General features: G+C 31.1%; 1 protein-coding gene across 8 annotated transcripts in view; it reads left to right on the top strand.

The window, feature by feature from the left end:
- Nucleotides 1-21,106, top strand: part of LOC139528865 (protein retinal degeneration B-like) — a 65,361-nt gene that overhangs the window by 16,661 nt on the left and 27,594 nt on the right. For 3 of the 8 annotated variants that reach the window (XM_071325089.1, XM_071325090.1, XM_071325091.1), the window contains 4 exons: nt 12,586-13,172; nt 16,677-16,727; nt 16,810-16,893; nt 20,008-20,211. Coding sequence is in view for 5 of the 8 variants with exons in the window: in XM_071325083.1 (XP_071181184.1) it covers nt 13,095-13,172; nt 16,677-16,893; nt 20,008-20,211 (499 nt within the window). In the remaining 3 variants the exon portion in view is untranslated. Of the gene's footprint in view, nt 1-12,585; nt 13,173-16,676; nt 16,894-20,007; nt 20,212-21,106 lie in introns of those variants that run through there. The other 5 variants (XM_071325083.1, XM_071325084.1, XM_071325088.1 and 2 more) reach the window with 2 other exon arrangements.

A 21,106-nucleotide genomic window follows, 5' to 3' on the forward strand; every position in this document is an offset into this window, starting at 1 on the left:
GTGCTCCGAGCACTGAGCAAAGTTTTATGACTTCAACCCCCGATGATTTTGTGCAGAGTTAGACTTAGAATATTCATACAAATAATCAGTTTCCACCATTTTTTTAGGCATGCTTGAAGATATTAACTTGACATTTGATATATAGTTTACACCATGACAAGTTATAGATCATGTTAGCATTTTTTCCAATTCAATGAATTTTTAATTGGTAGGGGACGATAAGACTTTAGATGAGACAGCAAAAGGGATGTATGAACTTTAAATAGGGCTCTTCACGGTTAGTTTAGCCATATTGGATGGGGGTCAAATTTTCACAATGGAAGTAAAAATAGAGTGAAAAATACGGGAACATCATTTAAACAGAGCAGTTGCTTGGAAACATTCATAGGATTTACCATACTTTCATACTATTTCCACTTCTTTCAAAAAAAAATCTGCCCCTATCTAATATGGCTGAACTAACCGCGAAGAGCCCTATTGTTTACAGTTAGATAACTTACTTCTTGAGATGGATTAACATGTGCTTGTTTTAATCATTTAGTAATCAACAGGTGCTTATGTTCTTATCATAAGTAAAGCAGGTTAACACAGGTACTTGTAATGTTTACATTTTCTGCCAGAGTATTTAACACAGAATTTTGTTGATTATATTTTCTGTCAGAGTTTTTAACACAGATATGAATAACAGGAGATGTCCGACACGAAACAATGCAGAAATCAAAAACAACACATATACAAGAAACATTGTTTAGTATGAAATAGTATACATATTTTTTAAGGGGCCTCCCGTTGGGGGAGTTTCTCGATACATTGAAGACCCATTGGTGGCCTTCTACTGTTGTCTGCTCTATGGTCGGGTTGTTGTCACTTTGACACATTCCCCATGTCCTTTCTCAATTTTATTAAAGTGCTTTTTATTTTTTTAGTCTACATTTCACAGATCACATAGTCATCACATACATAGATACCTTAAATTGTTTTGAGATCTTGAAATAGTAACTGTTCACTTGTTGATAGATTATCAGTGTAAATGTAATACTATATGATTTGAGGATGGATGATAATGATATGAAGATTATAGCTTGTATTTTGGGGGGGATTATATAATATGCAAGAATTTGCAGCAAAAAATCATTCAGCAGATTTTTACAAAGTTATCTCTCTGTAGTGTTATGTACCACCTTAAATACAAGATATTAACTTACTTAGTATAGTGACAATTTTATAGTTCTTTAAAATCCACATCATTTAAACTCTGTTTTATAGTTGTTTCATTTAATTAGCAATCTGTCAAAACCACATCTTGGTATTTCACATAATACAGTTTCAGGTTTCGAAAAAATGTCAAAATAGCCTATTGAACTTTTTGATTATGTAGAATTTCTATTGACATCTAACTTGTTCCAAATACAGATAGAATCTATAAATGTATAATGACATAAAAAGATATCCGAATTATAAAAACGTTTGCAATAGTATTGAGTGAAATCTGCTTTAACAGAACTCTGGTCAATAAGATATATATCTAAACTAGGTGAATATGTACATGATAGAATATTTAAAGGAAATTTGAAATTGAAAGGATTTGGTGAAATTTCTTTTGTAAGTGAATAATTGAATAGACAAAGACAAATTATCCAAGGTTATTTAGATAACAAGATTACTGGTAGGTGGAATTTTTATGGATATATTTAGGATAAAGGTAAAATTTCAAAAATTATAACATGTAAACAAACATTATAGGTGGTAATTAATGTCTAATCAAATAGGCTAAAGATTCCTATCAAAACTATTAAGTGAGTTTTTGTTGAGAAACCATTTATTATTCCATTACTGTGTTGATGTTTTCTGATTAACTTATAACAATTACTCGCATCACTTATTTTGTCTTTGAACTATTTATCCCCCCTCCATTCATTCTCTGACCTAATCAACGCCTGATTGAAAATGAGAATTAATGGCGTTATTCCAGTATGTGGTTTCCCCAAAACTCTTTGAACTATTTACCCCCCCTCCATTCATTCTCTGACCTAATCATCACCAGTTTGATTTAGAATGAGAATTAGTGGCGTTATTCCAGTATGTGGTTTCCCCACAACTCCCATTGCTAACTTAAATCTTCTGTAGTTTCATTGATCTTACAAAAACTTAGAGATAATATGTCTAATTCTAAATGCCAAAGTTCATACTTCCAACTTTTGTGCTAATTATAGTATTTATTTTGGTAAAATGTCAGAGTTTAGTGTTTGCGGAAATGTGTTAATTTATTTAGATTTAAGATATTTATTTCATCTAACGGATTATACTTTCTTTAAAGATGATAAAAAGTTTAAGTGAATTAATTGTTATATGCAGTAAACTGAAATCAGGTTGGTTCTATAGAGTTAATTTATTTCCTACTCAATAGAATAGTATTGTACAAGTCCAAAATTTATTTTCAATGATTTAGGAAGGTTACTATCTCTCGTTTTAATCTTTTAAATCAACGTTTGGAAAACTATCCATCTTTTGTTAAATATAAAACAATTTTGTCTAATTAATGAAACAAAGCAATAAGCTTTTATAGCATAAAAGGTTTACAATTTTAAACATTATACCTATAGTCATGTCTGTTTGTTTTGCTCACAGATTGTAATAATGTTAGTGCAAATCACTGGAATTCTATTAGGCTAGCTGTCATGTACAAGTTAGAGGTTTAGCTAGCTATAAAACCTGGACAATTTTTAAAACTTTTTGTAAATCTTCAATTTAATTTTAAGTTCAAGTATGACATTCCCTCACAAGTTTCTTAAAGGTTACAACAATTTTTTATGATTATCTTTTTTTAATAGAAAATGTTGTGATAAAATAAAAATGTTTTCAAAGTGCTCGAATATTAGAAACATGTATCTTAGTGAAATGCACATTTCCTGTATATATATATAAGTTCAAAGAGGAGTAAATAACTTTTTCATCTTGTCACGGAATGTTACATATATAGTAAATAAAATTAAGTGTGAAATACTTAAATCTTCGTATCTCCTTCACAAAATGCTGAGTAATGGTGTTTGTAAACGTCCCAGTGTACTCTGAGTGTTTTAAGGATGTTTGATTATGTCACGTTTTGGAATTTTTGTCAGATTTTCGAAATCCTCTGGATTTATCTATTTGAATAAAAAAATTTGCCCATGGACCCCCATTTTTCTTTTTATAAATCTTTTACATGTATAATTATAAGCCATGTGTAAAAGTCTTATATATTTTTATTTATTTTTTAATAGTTTTTGAGAACTTAAAATAACTGGTCAATGATAAAGCTATGAAAAATCAAGAGAGAACATTTTCCCGCCAAAATTCCAATGGCTTAAATATCTCGAAAACAAACACATTGACCCCTATATATTTTTTGCTTTTTTTTATTTCTAAATTAATCCCCTATCAATATATACTAGTTTTATGGAAAGTTATTTATTTTGAAACTCAGAGCAGCATATATATCCTTAATATCAGTTTCAATTTTACCAAACTACTGTAAATTGAGAGTTTTTGTGTATTTAATATTGTCATTGTTGAACAAATGACACAAATATGTCAAAGATGTCAAAGATGTGACTAAAAGATTTCAATATATCGCAGCATACAGTTATTTAAGTCTGTCAAATAAGAAAATGCAAGTTTATTTTAGTGAATTTTGTTACCTTCCCTGTCATAATTAATTGAAAAAGGCAGAACAAAGTTGAAGCAACATTTATGTTTTATTTGTTTGTGTGGTTGCTGTTCTTGTCACCCTCTAAATACTAAAATAGGAATTTATACACATATTTCATGTATTTACCAGGTATATTATAAATGCTTGTCAAAAGTTAAAAATAGATAAGTTTGGATACATTGCATATTTGTTATTTGATTTTAATTACTGAATGATTTAAATCCTATTTCTTAATTATTATGAAAGTAATGTTTTTGTTACCTATAGATAATACTGTAAAAGTTTTTTTCATTACTTTTATATTAATTCTGGATAAAACATGTTTTTCATACCTTGAACTTTGTTATTATTTAAATTATGTACAGATTTTTTGACCCCATTTTTCGTTAGCTTACATTTTTGAATTGATGTGTGGTATGTAAACAAATAAGATATTTTAGATTATCTTTACACGATTATACTGCATTCATATTGGACTTTGAACTATTTTTTTGTTGTGTTTTTTCCTTTGAGAAGGTAAGGTTTTTTCCTTTGTACTATAGAAGAATGGTATCACTTAGACTTATAATGTATATAGTTTGGTGAGTTTCACAATTGCTGAATAAGATAAAATATTTTTTTTTCCAATTAAAGGACCCATGTTGAGAAAAAGAATTTAATACAATGATTTTTATTAATTGACACAAACAATTTTGACAATCATATAGAAATATGAACATGATGAATATAATCAAACAAAATTTTAGGATTTAAGTTATAATACAGCCAGTCGGTTTTACAACAAAACTTAGGACTTTAAGATTGATCGTATGTTGTGTACTAGCTTGGGATAAAATTCTTTGTCGTTAGTTATTTTGTGAAACTGATTCCAGATTCATAAGCATTTGTTGTATTATTGCATACGGTATATACAATACAGTGATTTGGTATGGTTGCCATTTTACCAACTATACCCCCAAAGAACACACATGTTTAGCCTATTTTAGGCTTGTATGGGGGTGATAGCTCTATACTTGATATACATATTGCTTTACTAAACATTTTGCTTAAAGACCAAACAGCCTATTCATTTCTACCAGTGATTTTTCCTTAAAATTTTGTGTGAAGGTATTTCATGATTTGAGGAACAAAATATGATGAAAAAAATTGGGGGTCACCGACTTAGTTTTGTAGCTATAGCAACATCAGTTTCGTGTTTTCCCGAATATTAACATAATATGTGCTTGTTATATAAACTCTCAAAAAAATACTATATATCAAACCCACAAGCATAATTTTTGTTTCACGTTAAACAGTAGATTTGTATCTATCAAATACAGGTTCAAAAGTTTTAGACTCGTATTGTTTTGATCTTTAAAAATGTGATTTATTTCATTCCCGCCACAAATAAAACGTAAAAATGAAAAACGTTTCCAGTATTAAAAAATATCTACCAGTGATTTCTTCATAATAATTTCAAGAAGGAAAGTGCCATGTGTACTCTTCAAAATAAAGCAATAAAAAGCGTATGTCACCGACCTTTCAAAAAAGTTATGAGTAATTTTCATGTTTTTTTCTCGTTCATTTTGAAGAAAAGAGTTGTCTTTCTTCAGAACATTGCATCTGACGTCATAGTACAAACTTTCCTTGCTGGCGCACTATTTGAAAAAAATCGCAAATTGGACGTTTGAAACCCACATTTAAATTTCCAAGAATGACAACTATATTCACCTACTTTATTATCCGGTAATAAAAGAGATTAAATGCATGTGTCAGTATCAGATCTTACGATGTTGCCGCACAATATTAACCTTCAGAAACACCATCCGTCGGAATGGAAAATTGTTTAAAATAACCTTTCACGCCGCTTTTGTTAGGAAAGTCTGTTTTTGTCCTCTGTCCCACATAAGCAAAATGATTGAAAATAAAAAAAGAAATGAAAGATGGCACTGGCTAACTTACAGAGTATTTGGCTATACCAGACTAGATGTGCTTGTTTCTTTTTCGCGTCAATTTCAGAAGATTGCCGTAACGAACTCATTCGGTACTGTTGAAAGACGGACATACAAAAGCATGAACAGAGTTCTTTATACCATTATTTTTCCCGACCTAGGACGAACGTTTAGAAATTATTGCATCGAGTTTGTGAATTCATTATTTTAGAATATTTAAGATATAAGGAAATTAAAATTATAGGTATAATATATGAATGAAAGTTTTGATTCTAAAACGTTATACATCTATCTTAAAATACAATCCTTTTATCACTACCTCATGTGTTTTCAATAAAAGAGACAGTAAATATAAAATACAAAAAGTTTTTGATTCAAAAATTAATTTAGAAATAATTTTCCGTTGAAAACTACAAAGTAAGATTTCTCCAACAGGATAAAATATAATAAATCTAAATTGCTCATTTGGGAAATTAAAACAAAGAAAAGGTTGTTGCCGGCATTGAAAATAAATTTGTTTTCAATCTTTCCAGTCACACTTGTAGCAAAATGAAAAGAAGCGATTTTATGTAAGATATTATTCTTGGAGCAATTGTTTTTGTCATAAGTTAAACTTACAACAATTTAGTTTTAAACACCGAAAATTTTGATTTTAATTCACATTCACATTCGCTGAGTATTAGTTTTATTAATACTTTTTGCCTTACAGCTAATTTCATAATGCCCATAAATCGGGCAAAAAAACCCTTTCACCTTACCTGTACACAATCGGCGCAAACGAAAGACAAAATCTACGCAAGTGAAGAAGAAAAAAATGAAATGCAGATCGACGCAAATATAAGACAAAATCTAAGCATGTGAAAGAAAAAAAAATGAAATGCAAAACGGCGCAAATGCAAAAAGTCGAGATCAAAATTTATATTTTATTATTTTTATTAGAACGAAGGTTAAATATAGTGTAGTATCTTATGTGTCCATTTGTGTTAAATCTCCACAGGATATTAAAGAAGCGCGACGCACAATAATTCCTCTTTTCTTGGGAGACGTAGCGTACCTACGTAGCGTACACCATGTTGGAATCCGTGAAAAACGCGAATTAGGACGTTATAATTTGACGTTTTTTCATTGCTAGAAACAACGTCATAGAGCTTTTATGTCACTACCAAGTTACGTTAGCTGATGCGCATAAACAATAGGCTGTTTGGTCTTTAAGTCTCTGGATGATATTAGGACAATTTTGAAAATTATCATTAAAGTCATTATGACAAAAGAAAAGAAAATTGATTGCAAAAACATGGGAAATAAATATAGGAGAAGTAGAGTTTTTTGTCGAGCTGGCAACTTTTGTTGCAGAAAAGTTCAACATAGGGATAGTGATCTAGCAGCGGCCGTGTAAGCTAACTTTTTTAAAGCTCTATATTTTAGAAGCTAGATAATCTGGATACTTCATACTTTGTATAAAGATGCCATATGTAATGAAGTTTCCGCCTTTCATAGTCCATTGTCCTTGACCTCATTTTCATAGTTCAGTTACAACTTGAAAAAAAATAAGATTTTTTGTAATGTTATTTCTTTCTTATTATGAGTTGTAGGATAACTAGAAGGATAACAATATTTAGTACCTTGGAAGGTCCTTATGCCTGTCAGACAGTTTTCATTTGACCTCGACCTCAGGGATCAATGAACACAGTTAATCATAGTCAAGTCCATATATCAGATACTATAAGCTAAAGGTCTACTATATTTTGCATATGGAATGATTCAGATTGTAAGGTGTACATGTCCAACTGGTAGGTGTCATCTGACCTTGACCTCATTTTAATGGATCATGTTAAGTTCATGTGTTACCTGTAGTATAAAGCTTTATTATTCAAGACTATCAACATACATCAATGTGGTTATAAGTAAAGAAAGCATGTGTGCACTCTTGTGTTATTGAGTGATCACTGATAAAGCTTAAAAGATTTAGGTACAAACTATTTTCTTGCACTATAATGTACCTGCATGGCATTCCATATTAATTGTATACCTGCTGTTTAACCATGTTAATTCGTGTAATGAGTTATGTCGTCATTCATAAATCATCTATTAACTACAATTAAAGTTGCATGGCTCCATTATCTAAAACTAAATGCATTTCTAAAATATAATAAAATCTACATTTAAAATAGTATCTGAGTAAAAGAAGGGCAAAGTATAAACTCTTGACTGGAATGGACTTAACCCTACCAATGGACTGGGTTTGACTATAAGACTGACTTGAAAAGGTTTAAAAGTGAAAAAAAGAAAAATATCCATATTCTTTAATGTAAGTCCATTAGTCCATTCAATGAGTCCTGTCCATTCCTATCAGGAGTTACACGTTGCCTTAAAATAAAAGAAGTGAAGAAAACCTTTCATGTATCAGGTGGTTTTCGTCAAATTGGTAGAATTTTAATGAATATTTATTGTTAGGTTGAATATGGACTATCTATTTATGTTAAGGTAAATGGTTTTTAATTAGTGTTCTTAATGATTTTAAACTTTAAAATTGGATACTGCTGATGAGTATATATTTCAGACCATCTTAAAATAAATTAATTTAAAGTTTTATCCATTAATTTCTTACAATAGGGTAATAAGTTTTGAAATATAAGTATCCATTTACTCTGAATACAGGATCACAATGTTGTATCTGTAATTAAATGCTTGGCGCATTTTAATTTAAGTTTTGTATACGAGTCGATCTACCTTGATGAGTTTCAGACTTAGTTTATGTTTGGTTTAGCTGTGCTGGTTTTTGCTGATATTTCAGGCTTTGGTCTTCGAAAATAATAATTATAAAGATATGAACCTGAATCTTTATATTTAAGCCTGAAACTTTTAATTTAAATAGACCTTTATAATTGTTATTTGGGAATCTGCAACCCTTAACCACACTCAAACTATTCCTTTGTGGCATCAGATATTTTCAATGGGACTTCAAAATTTAACTGAAACCTGTGTGATGTCCAGTAATGGCAGACATATAGCAATAAGATGTGTACTAGATTTCATGACTTCTTTTTTTGATTTTTCAAAATGTTTTCAAACTGGCATCTGAGGTATCTCACATAACTTCTTACTTTGTCTCACTTCTATTAAACAAACAACATGCAGCCTGTTTATTATGTCTGTTTAATGTAATTCAAGTTTAAATTGTTTGACAAAACTACATGTATATCCATTTTAACTTCAAGTTGTTTTACATGTTCTTTTGGTTTCAAGTTTTACTTCAATTAAAAATGAAAGAGTTGTTGAGTGGAGTGCACTCTAAACCTATATACATAAATAACCTATCATTGAATCAACATCTAAGCTAGCCTAAGAGTTATGATCTGTCTCTCTCTTCATTGCTGTGTAGAGAGGGGGCTGGATCATATCCCTTGGTTAGAGATAATGTAAGTCAAAGGAGAAGACTGCTTGTTTTTATTATGCCAGTAGCTTATAGCTAGTTTAAGCAATCAATGGAGGAGTTCCTAACTAGAGCACTATTAACTTCTTCTGCCCTTTCATCTTTTAGGAATATAATTTTTAGGCTTTATAAGAGAGCAGTGCTTGTTTTTATCGTACCAGAAGCTATTCTGTAATCAATGAAGAAGTTCACAAGCCAGAGCACTATTAAGATGGATAGTTTTGTGAATCTATATAGTGGTACTATTTTAACAACATATATGCAATGTTGAAAAAAACAACAACCAGTAGACTGAATTTTTTTTTGTTAGAGGTTAAATATTAAAAATGAATTCCTTCCTTCCCATCTTATTAATCATTAAGAGACAACAGATATTGGCCTATCATTAACAACCAAACTCTATAAACCTTGAGGAAATAAGACTTAAAGTGCTGTATGTCACTTGAGGGGAGGAATGTAGTGTATGTCAGATGATAACAAATTAAAAATAGAATGGCAGGTATATAAATTAATGTGAAATTTATGATATTCTTAATTAGTACATAATTATTTTAACTTTTTTTCTTGTAAAAAATCTGCTGATTATTGGAAAAACCAAAAATATGATTGATACAGTTTATACATAGTATTATAGTTTTCATCATCACATTTTTAGCTCACCTGGCCCGAAGGGCCAAGTGAGCTTTTCTCATCACTTGGCGTCCGGCGTCCGTCGTCGTCGTCGTCGTCCGTCGTCGTTAACTTTTACAAAAATCTTCTCCTCTGAAACTACTGGGCCAAATCAAACCAAACTTGGCCACAATCATCATTGGGGTATCTAGTTTAAAAAATGTGTGGCGTGACCCGGTCAACCAACCAAGATGGCCGCCACGGCTAAAAATAGAACATAGGGGTAAAATGCAGTTTTTGGCTTATAACTCAAAAACCAAAGCATTTAGAGCAAATCTGACATGGGGTAAAAATGTTTATCAGGTCAAGATCTATCTGCCCTGAAATTTTCAGATGAATCGGTCAATCGGTTGTTGGGTTGCTGCCCCTGAATTGGTAATTTTGAGGAAATTTTGCTGTTTTTGGTTATTATCTTGAATATTATTATAGATAGAGATAAATTGTAAACAGCAATAATGTTCAGCAAAGTAAGATCTACAAATAAGTCAACATGACCAAAATGGTCAGTTGACCCGTTTAGGAGTTATTGCCCTTTATAGTCAATTTTTAACCATTTTTCGTTAATTAAAGTAATCTTTTACAAAAATCTTCTCCTCTGAAACTACTGGGCCAAATTAATCCAAACTTGGCCACAATCATCTTTGGGGTATCTAGTTTAAAAAATGTGTGGCGTGACCTGGTCAACCAACCAAGATGGCTGCCACGGCTAAAAATAGAACAAAGGGGTAAAATGCAGTTTTTGGCTTATAACTCAAAAACCAAAGCATTTTGAGGAAATCTGACATGAGATAAAAATGTTTATCAGGTCAAGATCTATCTGCCCTGAAATTTTCAGATGAATCGGTCAATCGGTTGTTGGGTTGCTGCCCCTGAATTGGTAATTTTGAGGAAATTTTGCTGTTTTTGGTTATTATCTTGAATATTATTATAGAAAGAGATAAACTGTAAACAGCAATAATGTTCAACAAAGTAAGATCTACAAATAAGTCAACATGACCAAAATGGTCAGTTGACCCGTTTAGGAGTTATTGCCCTTTATAGTCAAATTTTAACCATTTTTCGTAAATTAAAGTAATCTTTTACAAAAATCTTCCCCTCTGAAACTACTGGGCCAAATTAATCCAAACTTGGCCACAATCATCTTTTGGGTATCTAGTTTAAAAAATGTGTGGCGTGACCTGGTCAACCAACCAAGATGGCCGCCACGGCTAAAAATAGAACATAGGGGTAAAATGCAGTTTTTGGCTTATAACTCAAAAACCAAAGCATTTTGAGGAAATCTGACATGGGATAAAAATGTTTATCAGGTCAAGATCTATCTGCCCTGAAATTTTCAGTTGAATCGGTCAATCGGTTGTTGGGTTGCTGCCCCTGAATTGGTAATTTTGAGGAAATTTTGCTGTTTTTGGTTATTATCTTGAATATTATTATAGATAGAGATAAACTGTAAACAGCAATAATGTTCAGCAAAGTAAGATCTACAAATAAGTCAACATGACCAAAATGGTCAGTTGACCCCTTTAGGAGTTATTGCCCTTTATAGTCAATCTTTAACCATTTTTCATAAATCTAAGTAATCTTTTACAAAATCTCCACTGAAACTACTAGGCCACAATCATCTTTGGGGTATCTAGTTTGAAAAATGTGTCCGATCACCTGGCCATTCAACCAAGATGGCCGCCACGGCTAAAAATAGAACATAGGGGTAAAATGCAGTTTTTGGCTTATAACTATGAAACCAAAGCATCTAGAGCAAATCTGACAAGAAGTTAAATTGTTAATCAAGTCAATATCTATCTGCCCTGAATTTTTCAGATGAATTGGACAACTGGTTGTTGGGTTGCTGCCCTCCAATTGGTAATTTTTAAAGAAATTTTGCCGTTTTTGGTTATCTTGAATACTATTATAGATAGCGATAAACTGTAAACAGCAATAATGTTCAGCAAAGTAAGATCTACAAATAAGTCAACATGACCTAAATGGTCAATTGACCCCTTAAGGAGTTATTGCCCTTTATAGTCAATTTTTAACAATTTTCATTAATTTGGTAAATTTATGTAAATTTTTACCAAATATAGTTCTCTGTTACTAATGGGCAAAGTTCATTATAGATATAATTGTAAGAAGCAAAATCGTTCAGTAAAGTAAGAACTTCAAACACATCACCATCACCAAAATACAATTTTGTCATGAATCCATTTGTGTCCTTTGTTTAATATGCACATAGACCAAGGTGAGCGACACAGGCTCTTTAGAGCCTCTAGTTATGGATAAACACTTAACTCTCCAGAGAGCATTTATACAGGAAGATGAAATATGCCTCAATTCCTTTTTGCCATGGAGTTGTCATTTTCTCTTTGATGTATGAGTTTTGAATGTTGCATATCCCTTGGTTATTAATTCTAATTATTTTTTTATACAAATGTAGATCGAAGATAATAAATATACAAAAAAAAAATCTAATAGTTCTGGGAATACAGTATATCTGGGACTATCTGACTATTATACTAATAGTATAATACTCACTGTCCCAGAGTAAATGTAACAGTATAATATTATATATTCCTGAATAGTTTAATCAGTAGTTATGCTTCTTTATTGAATTAACTGTGGATTATTTATTATTCATAGGATACCAATTTTTGTGGGTTTCGTGGAAACAGGTGAACCAAGAATTCAAATGTTCAAAGAATAACAAATTTTATATAGACTTTGTACACATAAATTGGCAAAACCACAAAATCACATATTAACGAAAACGCAAGTTTTCCTAAATCCATGAAAATTGATACTCACGAAAATGAACGAATCTACAGTAGTTTCATTTAAGAAATCATTAATAAAACTTCTTTTTCTACTTCCAGGTTTATAACTGATAACAACAAAGGAAAATGAAAATGAAGATTAAAATGATTAGAAAAAAAGTTTTCCAGAAAAGGAAGAGATAAAAGGAAGATTACATGACATTTGTAAAAATGTTAATTATTTTAATAGAGGATTATGGTTTATGAAACTTCAGTAATATACTTCTCAGAAGGAAACCATAGTTGGATGTAATTAGTTTAGTTTAAGCAGAACATGCAGTATAGTTTGTCAAAATGTAGCTGTTTGGAGTTCTACGACAAAAGCCATGTGATAACTATGGAAGCAATTGTTTATTTATATGGATATTAAAAAAAACTTTAATCAACCAATCACATTTAAGATACATGTACATGTATTTCTGAACTTTAAATGACATAGTGACATAGTGGAGGATTTAATTTGGTTAGGATTCAAACACAGACTGATTATTTATTGACTAATCGGAATATAGACTAAATGAATCAGAACAAAGACTGACTATTCATTGACCAATCAAATTGCAGATACAATGTTGGTGAAGGAATATAGAATAGCTTTGCCTATGAGCGTTGAGGAGTACAGGATAGCACAGTTATATATGATACAGGTTAGATATTGTATAGTCTATATATAATAAAAGATGTTGTATGATTGCCAATGAGGCAACTCTATACAAGAGACCAAATGACACAGAAATTAACAACTATAGGTTACTGTATGGCCTTCAACAATAAGCAAAGCCCAACACCACACAGTCAGCTGTAAAAGGCTGTATAGTCTTGTGAGAATTATTATTATAGTCCTTACTTTAAAACACAAAACCTAATAGACAAAATTAATAGTTGGTGAGAACTAGTACTATAGTTCTTATAATAAAACATTAACCTAAGGGACCATAGTCTGTGAGAATTATAGTCCATATATGATAAAATACACACCAATTAGACCATTTTTGGTCCATGAGAACAAAAGAACTTAATGATAAAACACAAACCTAATGGACTAATAGTTTGTGAGAACTATAGTACTTGCAATTAAACACCAAATAGACCACATTATTCTGACTCCAATCCAACTTTACTAATGAACAGTCTTTACTCTTATTCCCTTTATACCACTTTTGTCATAACCAAGCAGCAAACTCCACTCTTGTTGTGGTTAAGCTGAATAGGGACTAAACTCAAGACCTGCCCCACTGGGGGCCAGCTTGCAATTACATTCATGCAAGACCATTTAAAAGTGTTATCTGTACATTGCTTGTTATTACAAAATGAAGAACTAAACAAACTACTGTTAAGGTTTGTTAATTTTTTCTTAGTTCAAAAGTGTTAAACATAAATTAACAACCCTATCAGCATACAATTTTAATGTATAATTTTGTTAGATTGCAAGGTATACAGTAAAATAAGAAATGTTTTGTTTCTCAATATTTAATTTCTAAATATTTTAATTTTTAGATCTATTTGACCTTTAGAGAGTCTGAGAATCAGAGAAAAGAAAAAATCCCCAAAATACCTATTGAACCTAAGGTTGAATTTCCCAAGAAACCATTAAGTTCAAACTATGCACTAGAAGATTATGTATATATAAAAGAAATGACATTTCAATCGATGAAATGCAGACAAATCCATGACATTTAATGAAATTTTATTCCAATATTAGACTCTAAGCTTGATGTCTGCACTCTGCACCCACACACATGCAGTTTACAACTACAAATGTACTTCGTAATAGGAAAGGATATTAACAATTTGTTACAGAAATGTCAAAAGATATATCATATTCACAGTCTCTTTGACACATTCCTCATTTCCATTCTCAATTTTAGTAACATAAAAATATATATATATATAATATATCATTGTCACCGAAGAAGGCCATTTGTTGAGCCGAAATATTTGCAATTATTGTATAATTTATATCATCTGTTCAGTTTTTCCATCTTTGTGCAATGATATTCAACACTTTTTAGTGTTTTGTTTTCCATCTATTTATCGGTATTGTTACACAATCTTTCAGACTCATATAATTTTTCCTGTTTGTGTAGTATTGTCAATTTTGATGATCCAATACCTATTAAGTTTACTGGTTGGTAGATTCTTATAGACTCTATGATATATCATTGTATATAGATCTGCAAGTTCAGTTTATATATATAGATAAGCTAAGAAACTATAATCTAGTGGTTGTATTTGGTAGTTGTTTGCTGTAATATGTTTTTAACTGGGTTTTCCAATCATGCCAATGGAAATACAGTTATTGATTATAGGTGGAACTTGCTGAACAGCAGGTAGGCATTGTTTATACATGGCTCCAGTTGTTTCTGTGCAATCATTTATAAAATTAAATAGAATGAAAAATAAGGAATGTGTCAAAGAGATAACAACCTGACCAAACAGTAGAAAACAACCCAAGGCCACCAATGGGTCCTCAACCAAGCGAAAACATATCCTACACCCAGGATATGTTCAACTCATCAATGCTTTTCAAAATTTATCATTTTGTTACTGCTGACAAAAATTGGGTTCACATTTGATATTAAAAAGATTTTCCATTTTGACATTCAGGTGTCCTTGATTGATTAGAAGATGACACTGTATGTCATTTCCTGACAAACATGAGTTATGGTCCTTGATTGATAAGAAGATGGCAGTGTCATTTCCTGACAATCATTAACAAATGTTCAACCAGTGCTTTTCATATTTAATCATGTTAATATTTTCCTGCTGATGACAAAATGGAAGAAATAATCGATATTTACAATTTTCTTTTTTTTACTGTTAATGAGTTATGGTCCTTTATTGATGAGAAACTGTCACTTTATGTCCTTTCTGTGCAATAACTTAAGACATGTTCACCCATTCATTTTAATACATGTACATGTGTATTGTAATGAAAGATGATTATTTGTTGAGGTTGTGGAGTTTTGCCACTAATTAATGTAGATGAAACTTAGTCTCCTGTCAGCCTCATGTTGTTTTATTATCATTGTACATGTAGTATAAATCAAACTGTTTTTTTCTCTCTCCTGCTTAAGAAAGTGAGACATAGGTGTTTCTTTTAGTTGTGCAATAAAAAAGAAGTACAATGCACATGTATGAAAAAGTCCAGGAAATATCAGTTGCAATATAGTTTTTACACATTTTAATAATATTTGAAATTGGTCTTTGATTTCAAGATTTTAAATATCATAACTATCATAACTATATAACTAGTTACAAAATAAAAGAATATGTTATGCTTAGCATGCTTAGTGTACATGTAAAACTTCAATGTTTGTATCTACCAAGACTCCCACATTACATTTGTAAAGTTCTATATAAGCTGATATAACATGCTAAATAAGAATCAGCTCTATCCTCTCTGACAAAGTCTTTATAAATATGATTACTTTGTATTACTAATCAGTAAGCTTGATGTATCTGATTCGAGGTGAACGTGACATTTCTATCTCTACAACAGATCCAGTTTCTTATAGTTTAGAAAATATCCATCGCCATGCATTAAATATTTGCCACTGGACATAAACAACAGACAGCAATTAACCATATTGATTTAAAAAACAATATACATGTTCCTGTAATATGCTTATTTTAATATAAATCACAGATACAGGTGAAGGATTTACTTTAACACCAGGAGACAGACATTGACCAGACACCAACCTAATGACAAAAATAACCAAAATAACAGGCTTTTGAGTATTTGTGAAAGCAAATTTACAGATCTAACATTGTTGGGTTGATGTTTAGACGAGTTGTATATACAGAATGTACACAGCCATGTATCACCATCACTGCTGGTGATCCGATGGATAATTCTGTTGCAGAGTTGTCTCTGGTTCAGACGCACTTATATATACTGTACTTATATACAAAATGTATTGTTATGGTCTCAATTGATATTATCAAAAATATAAATAACATTGACAATATTTGATTTGAACAGTTATAGATCACCATGTCTTAAAAAATGAGCAAAATCCATACCATACTGTAAGTCAGCTTTAAAAAATGCATCATGTTTATTATTTGTTCTTAAATAAAACATTTACAGTCAATATTATACATATTATACAATGTAATCTTGATCTTGATTATTTTGTTTTTAGAAAAAGAGTCGAGATGAAAGCTCTGGTGAAGGTAGTGGTGTTGAAATTATCGTGAATGAACCGTACACGGATGGGCCAGGAGGGAACGGACAGTACACATATAAAATCTATCACATAGGATCACATTTACCAGGTAAGAATGAACCGTACACGGATGGGCCAGGAGGGAACGGACAGTACACATATAAAATCTATCACATTGGATCACATTTACCAGGTAGGAAAAACATTAGCCATTCCAGAGCACTTGAGATCAAACCGAGTTTTTAGTGGGGTTGGTGATGCTAAGTCATTAGTTTTTCATGTTGAGTTTTGTTTACTTAGTTTGACTGTGTTTTTTTTTTAAAAGTTATTTAGGCATTGCTTTGTCAATTTGTTCTTGACTTAATTTAATTCCCCAAAACATTATAATTTGATCTTATAGTAATATATAATTGTCATATAGATATATTACATATTTCTGTAAAAGAGGAATTAATAATAATTTTGTCATTTGACCGTGAAGTCATCAATGTTTTGTCATGAATTTATTACTCCTTGAAAATAAAATTTTATTAAATTATAAGAAATGGCTGTAAGATTTTTTCCATCTTTTTAAAATAACCTAAAAAAAAATGGATGATTCAGTGTACACCACAATGTTGATGGTATTTCTTCATATCAAGACAGTCATCCCCCTAAAAAAAATCCCTTGTATCACTATAACGGACCAGAATAACATGCCACCATTAAATTGTTATTCTATATTTAGTGATATAACCTGTAAGTATGAAAGGGTCACAGACATTGCACATGTTTTGGCTACACAATTCTAATGCTTTGTTAAAGTCAAATGAGCTATATAACTTTTATATTGCCTAAAAAACATATTGTCCTTAAAGAAGTCCTGAATGAATGTGAAGTGACGCTAGTTGTAGTCATTCATACACTGAAGTTAAATCATCAATTATTGATTGCTGTTGGGTTGCTGTCTCTTTTATATTTGCCCATGGTTTCTATGCTACCAACGTGAGGATTTTATTGATCATTTTAACAGCAAAAGAAACTGCTTATAACCTTTATATATACAGTTGCTAAAAGAGCTTTTGACTTTTTTATGCAAGAGATTTTACCTCTGATCGAAGGTGAAACTTTCCAAAATTCCAAATTCCTCAGTAATCTAGAGCTATGCGTACTATCGTTGCAATCATTCTTCAGAGATGCTATATACTCTTTCCTTATAACTTATTGTAACTTGGTTTTCTTCTCTGACTAAATCTGTTTCTCAAGGACAAGAAAAAAACTGAGATTTGTGAAAAATTTATGTAAAATCTGACAACAGAAAAACCAATACTAAATTCTATGGTTGTTCATGTCACATATATTTCACTCAGCCTTACCCGACACAAAACTGTTTTTCTGCAATATAAAATAATGGAATTTTTTTATGAGAGACTGACTGAATTGATTGTATTGTCAATGGCTCTAAATATAAAATTGAATTATGACAGAGTTAATCAGTACATGTTTAATTTATAGGCTGCACATAGTGTACATTAAATCTCTTTATCCTATCGATTGGCCATCGTAAAGACACAACTCTAATCAATCTAGATTTGAAGAGATTAAATGGATACAGTGTTTATGCATGAAAATATCCTATGGTTATTAATCTATATATACATAAACAGTAAAACCTGTTTAAACCGAACCTCTTCGGGACTTAAGATTTTGTTCGGTTTTGGCCAACGTTCGGTTTTATCAGGTTTACATTGCAAACAATTTGATATGACAGTGCTTTAGGAAATGTTTAGTTAAGACAGGTTTTCAGTTTATTAGCAGGATTCAGTTTAGCCAGGTTTCACTGTATATTGGTCTTTAGATTAGTTTAGTTGATGGATGACTCTAAAGTCAATAGTTTTTGTTATTAATTTGCATAAAAGATTTTTAAGATCAAAATTCTCCAGGGCAATATAAGGAAGATTTATATTTTAGGTTATTTGCTAATATTTATATGAAAAAAGGATAGTTTGTTTTCATTAATTATTATTGGCCATGGTTGGATACCGATTTTCATGGATTTCATGCATGGGTTATAATACAGTCTACAGATGAACCACAAATATGAATTTTCAATAAATTATGAATTTTCTATAGACTTTTATACAGACTGTGGCAAACCAATCACCAAGGCCAAATCCTCCCAAAAATATTTGACAGTACAACAGCTCATAAGACCAATCACCTTAACCCTAATCCTCTCTCTGACCTTAGTTTGACCTTGAAACTTCAGTATCAAATCATTGCTCTTTATAGGTTCACCATTAAACCATATATCACTACATCCTTAAAATGGCTCATATTTTAATCATCTCATGCAAACAAAGGGAACATTGCTTTTTACTAGATTAACACATTTAACTGGACTAAGAATGTGTTATATCAGGTGTCAAGAAGGCAATGACCCTTCTTCAAATCAATGCATTATACTGATTTCAGACAATGCTCTTGGTGAACAAGCATCAACTCATTAAAAAACTCATCAATGTGATCAAATTCAGATCATTTAATTTGGCTTAACTGCAAACTCAATAACCCACACCTCTGAAGTAGGAATTATGCTATCATGATTAATTTTCAAAGGAATATATATTAAAATGCTAGAAGTAATTAAAAAAAGTACCAATCTTATTAATGCTTAATTATATCCTATTGTAATTTGGGCATAAGCTAACAAAACTACATTTTATTTTCGAAAGTTTTACTCTACCATTCAAACTTGAGTCTTATAAATACCATAAAAAATCTATGCATATTCCCAATTAAATTCCATTCTCAATTTTATGATAATAACAGTCATCCATTACAAGTGACAAAGTCAAAGTAATCCATGTACATTCCAATAATCCATTACAAGTGACAAAGTCAAAGTAATCCATGTACATTCCAATAATCCATTACAAGTGACAATGTCAACTGATCTCAAAGTAATCCATGTACATGCCAATCATACGTCATAAGCTAACAAACATCATAAGCCTACGAGGAATTATAGCTTTCATTTGACTTACAATTTAAGCTTGACAGTGCAGGCAGTGCTACCTTTGTGTCGAAGAAACATAAGTTCAAGTCAACAAATAATTACAACTGTTATTTGCAAATCTAAAATTGTTGAAAAAATATATCAGAAAAAGTATTTCCAATTTGAAATTTTCCATTTTTGTTATTGTTGATCAGTTCATGAAAAATTATTATTATATTGTCTGACAAGATATTGTGAGGTATGTAAATCTAGCCTTAATACAATCCAATTGAATTTTTAATCTATAAAAATTGTATATTATCTTTTCAGGTTGGTTCCGAGCTATATTACCCAAGTCTGCACTGAGAGTGGAGGAAGAAGCATGGAATTCTTACCCGTACACCAAAACACGATACCGATGTCCATTTGTCGAGAAATTTCTTCTGGAAATAGAAACAAAGTATTTGAATGATGGAGGATCACAAGAAAATGTCTTTAAATTATCTCAGTCTGATATTAAACAAAGACAAATTGGTAGGTTTTAGTTTATTGGTGACCAAATGTTTAATCTATTGGTGATCATATGTTTTGTCATTTCGTGGGGTTGATCTGTTGGCTTAAATATTCTTAATTGTACTTGTAATAAGTTCAGTCTAAAACTGATTCAACAAGGAGTTGTTAGATATAAGAAGATGTGGTATAGTGCCAATGATACAACTTTGCATCCAAGTCACAATTTGTAAAAATAAACCATTAGAGGTCAAAGTACGGTTTACACAAATGAGTCATTAACAAAACAACACAGGAATACAAAGACATCTCAAATATAACAAACTGTAAAATATGATGAGTTTTTATATTGTGAATTCATTAATATTCATTGAATACCTATTTTCACAGATTTAAATGGTACAGTGGAACCACAAATTTAAATGTTCAACCAATTACAAATTTATAGGAATATATATACATAAATTAGGACGTTAGTTTTCTTGTTTGAATTGTTTTACATTGTCATTTTGGAGCCTTTTAAAGCTGACTATGCAGTATGGGCTTTGCTCATTGTTGAAGGCTGTACAGTGACCAATAGCTTTTGATTTCTGTGTCAATTCTGAAATAACTCTTGTGGAGAGTTGTCTCATTGGCAATCATACCACATCTACGATAGTAGAGGGGCTTTTTGTTTTCTGGTCTGTACGTCTGTTCGTCTGTCCATTCGTTCGTATGTCCTTTCGTCAGTTTGTCCCGCTTGAGGTTAAAGTTTTTTGTCAAGGTAGTTTTTTGATGAAATTAAAGTCCAATCCACTTGAAACTTAGTACACATGTTCCTTATGATATGATTTTTAACCGGATTTTTGTGACAAAAATGTTGGTTAAATTGATTTGGGGATGTACGGCAGGCGGCCGGGCAGTCGGGCGGGCGGGCGGG

Source organism: Mytilus edulis, chromosome 6, assembly GCF_963676685.1.
Source record: "Mytilus edulis chromosome 6, xbMytEdul2.2, whole genome shotgun sequence".
Taxonomy (NCBI): Eukaryota; Metazoa; Mollusca; class Bivalvia; order Mytilida; family Mytilidae; genus Mytilus; species Mytilus edulis.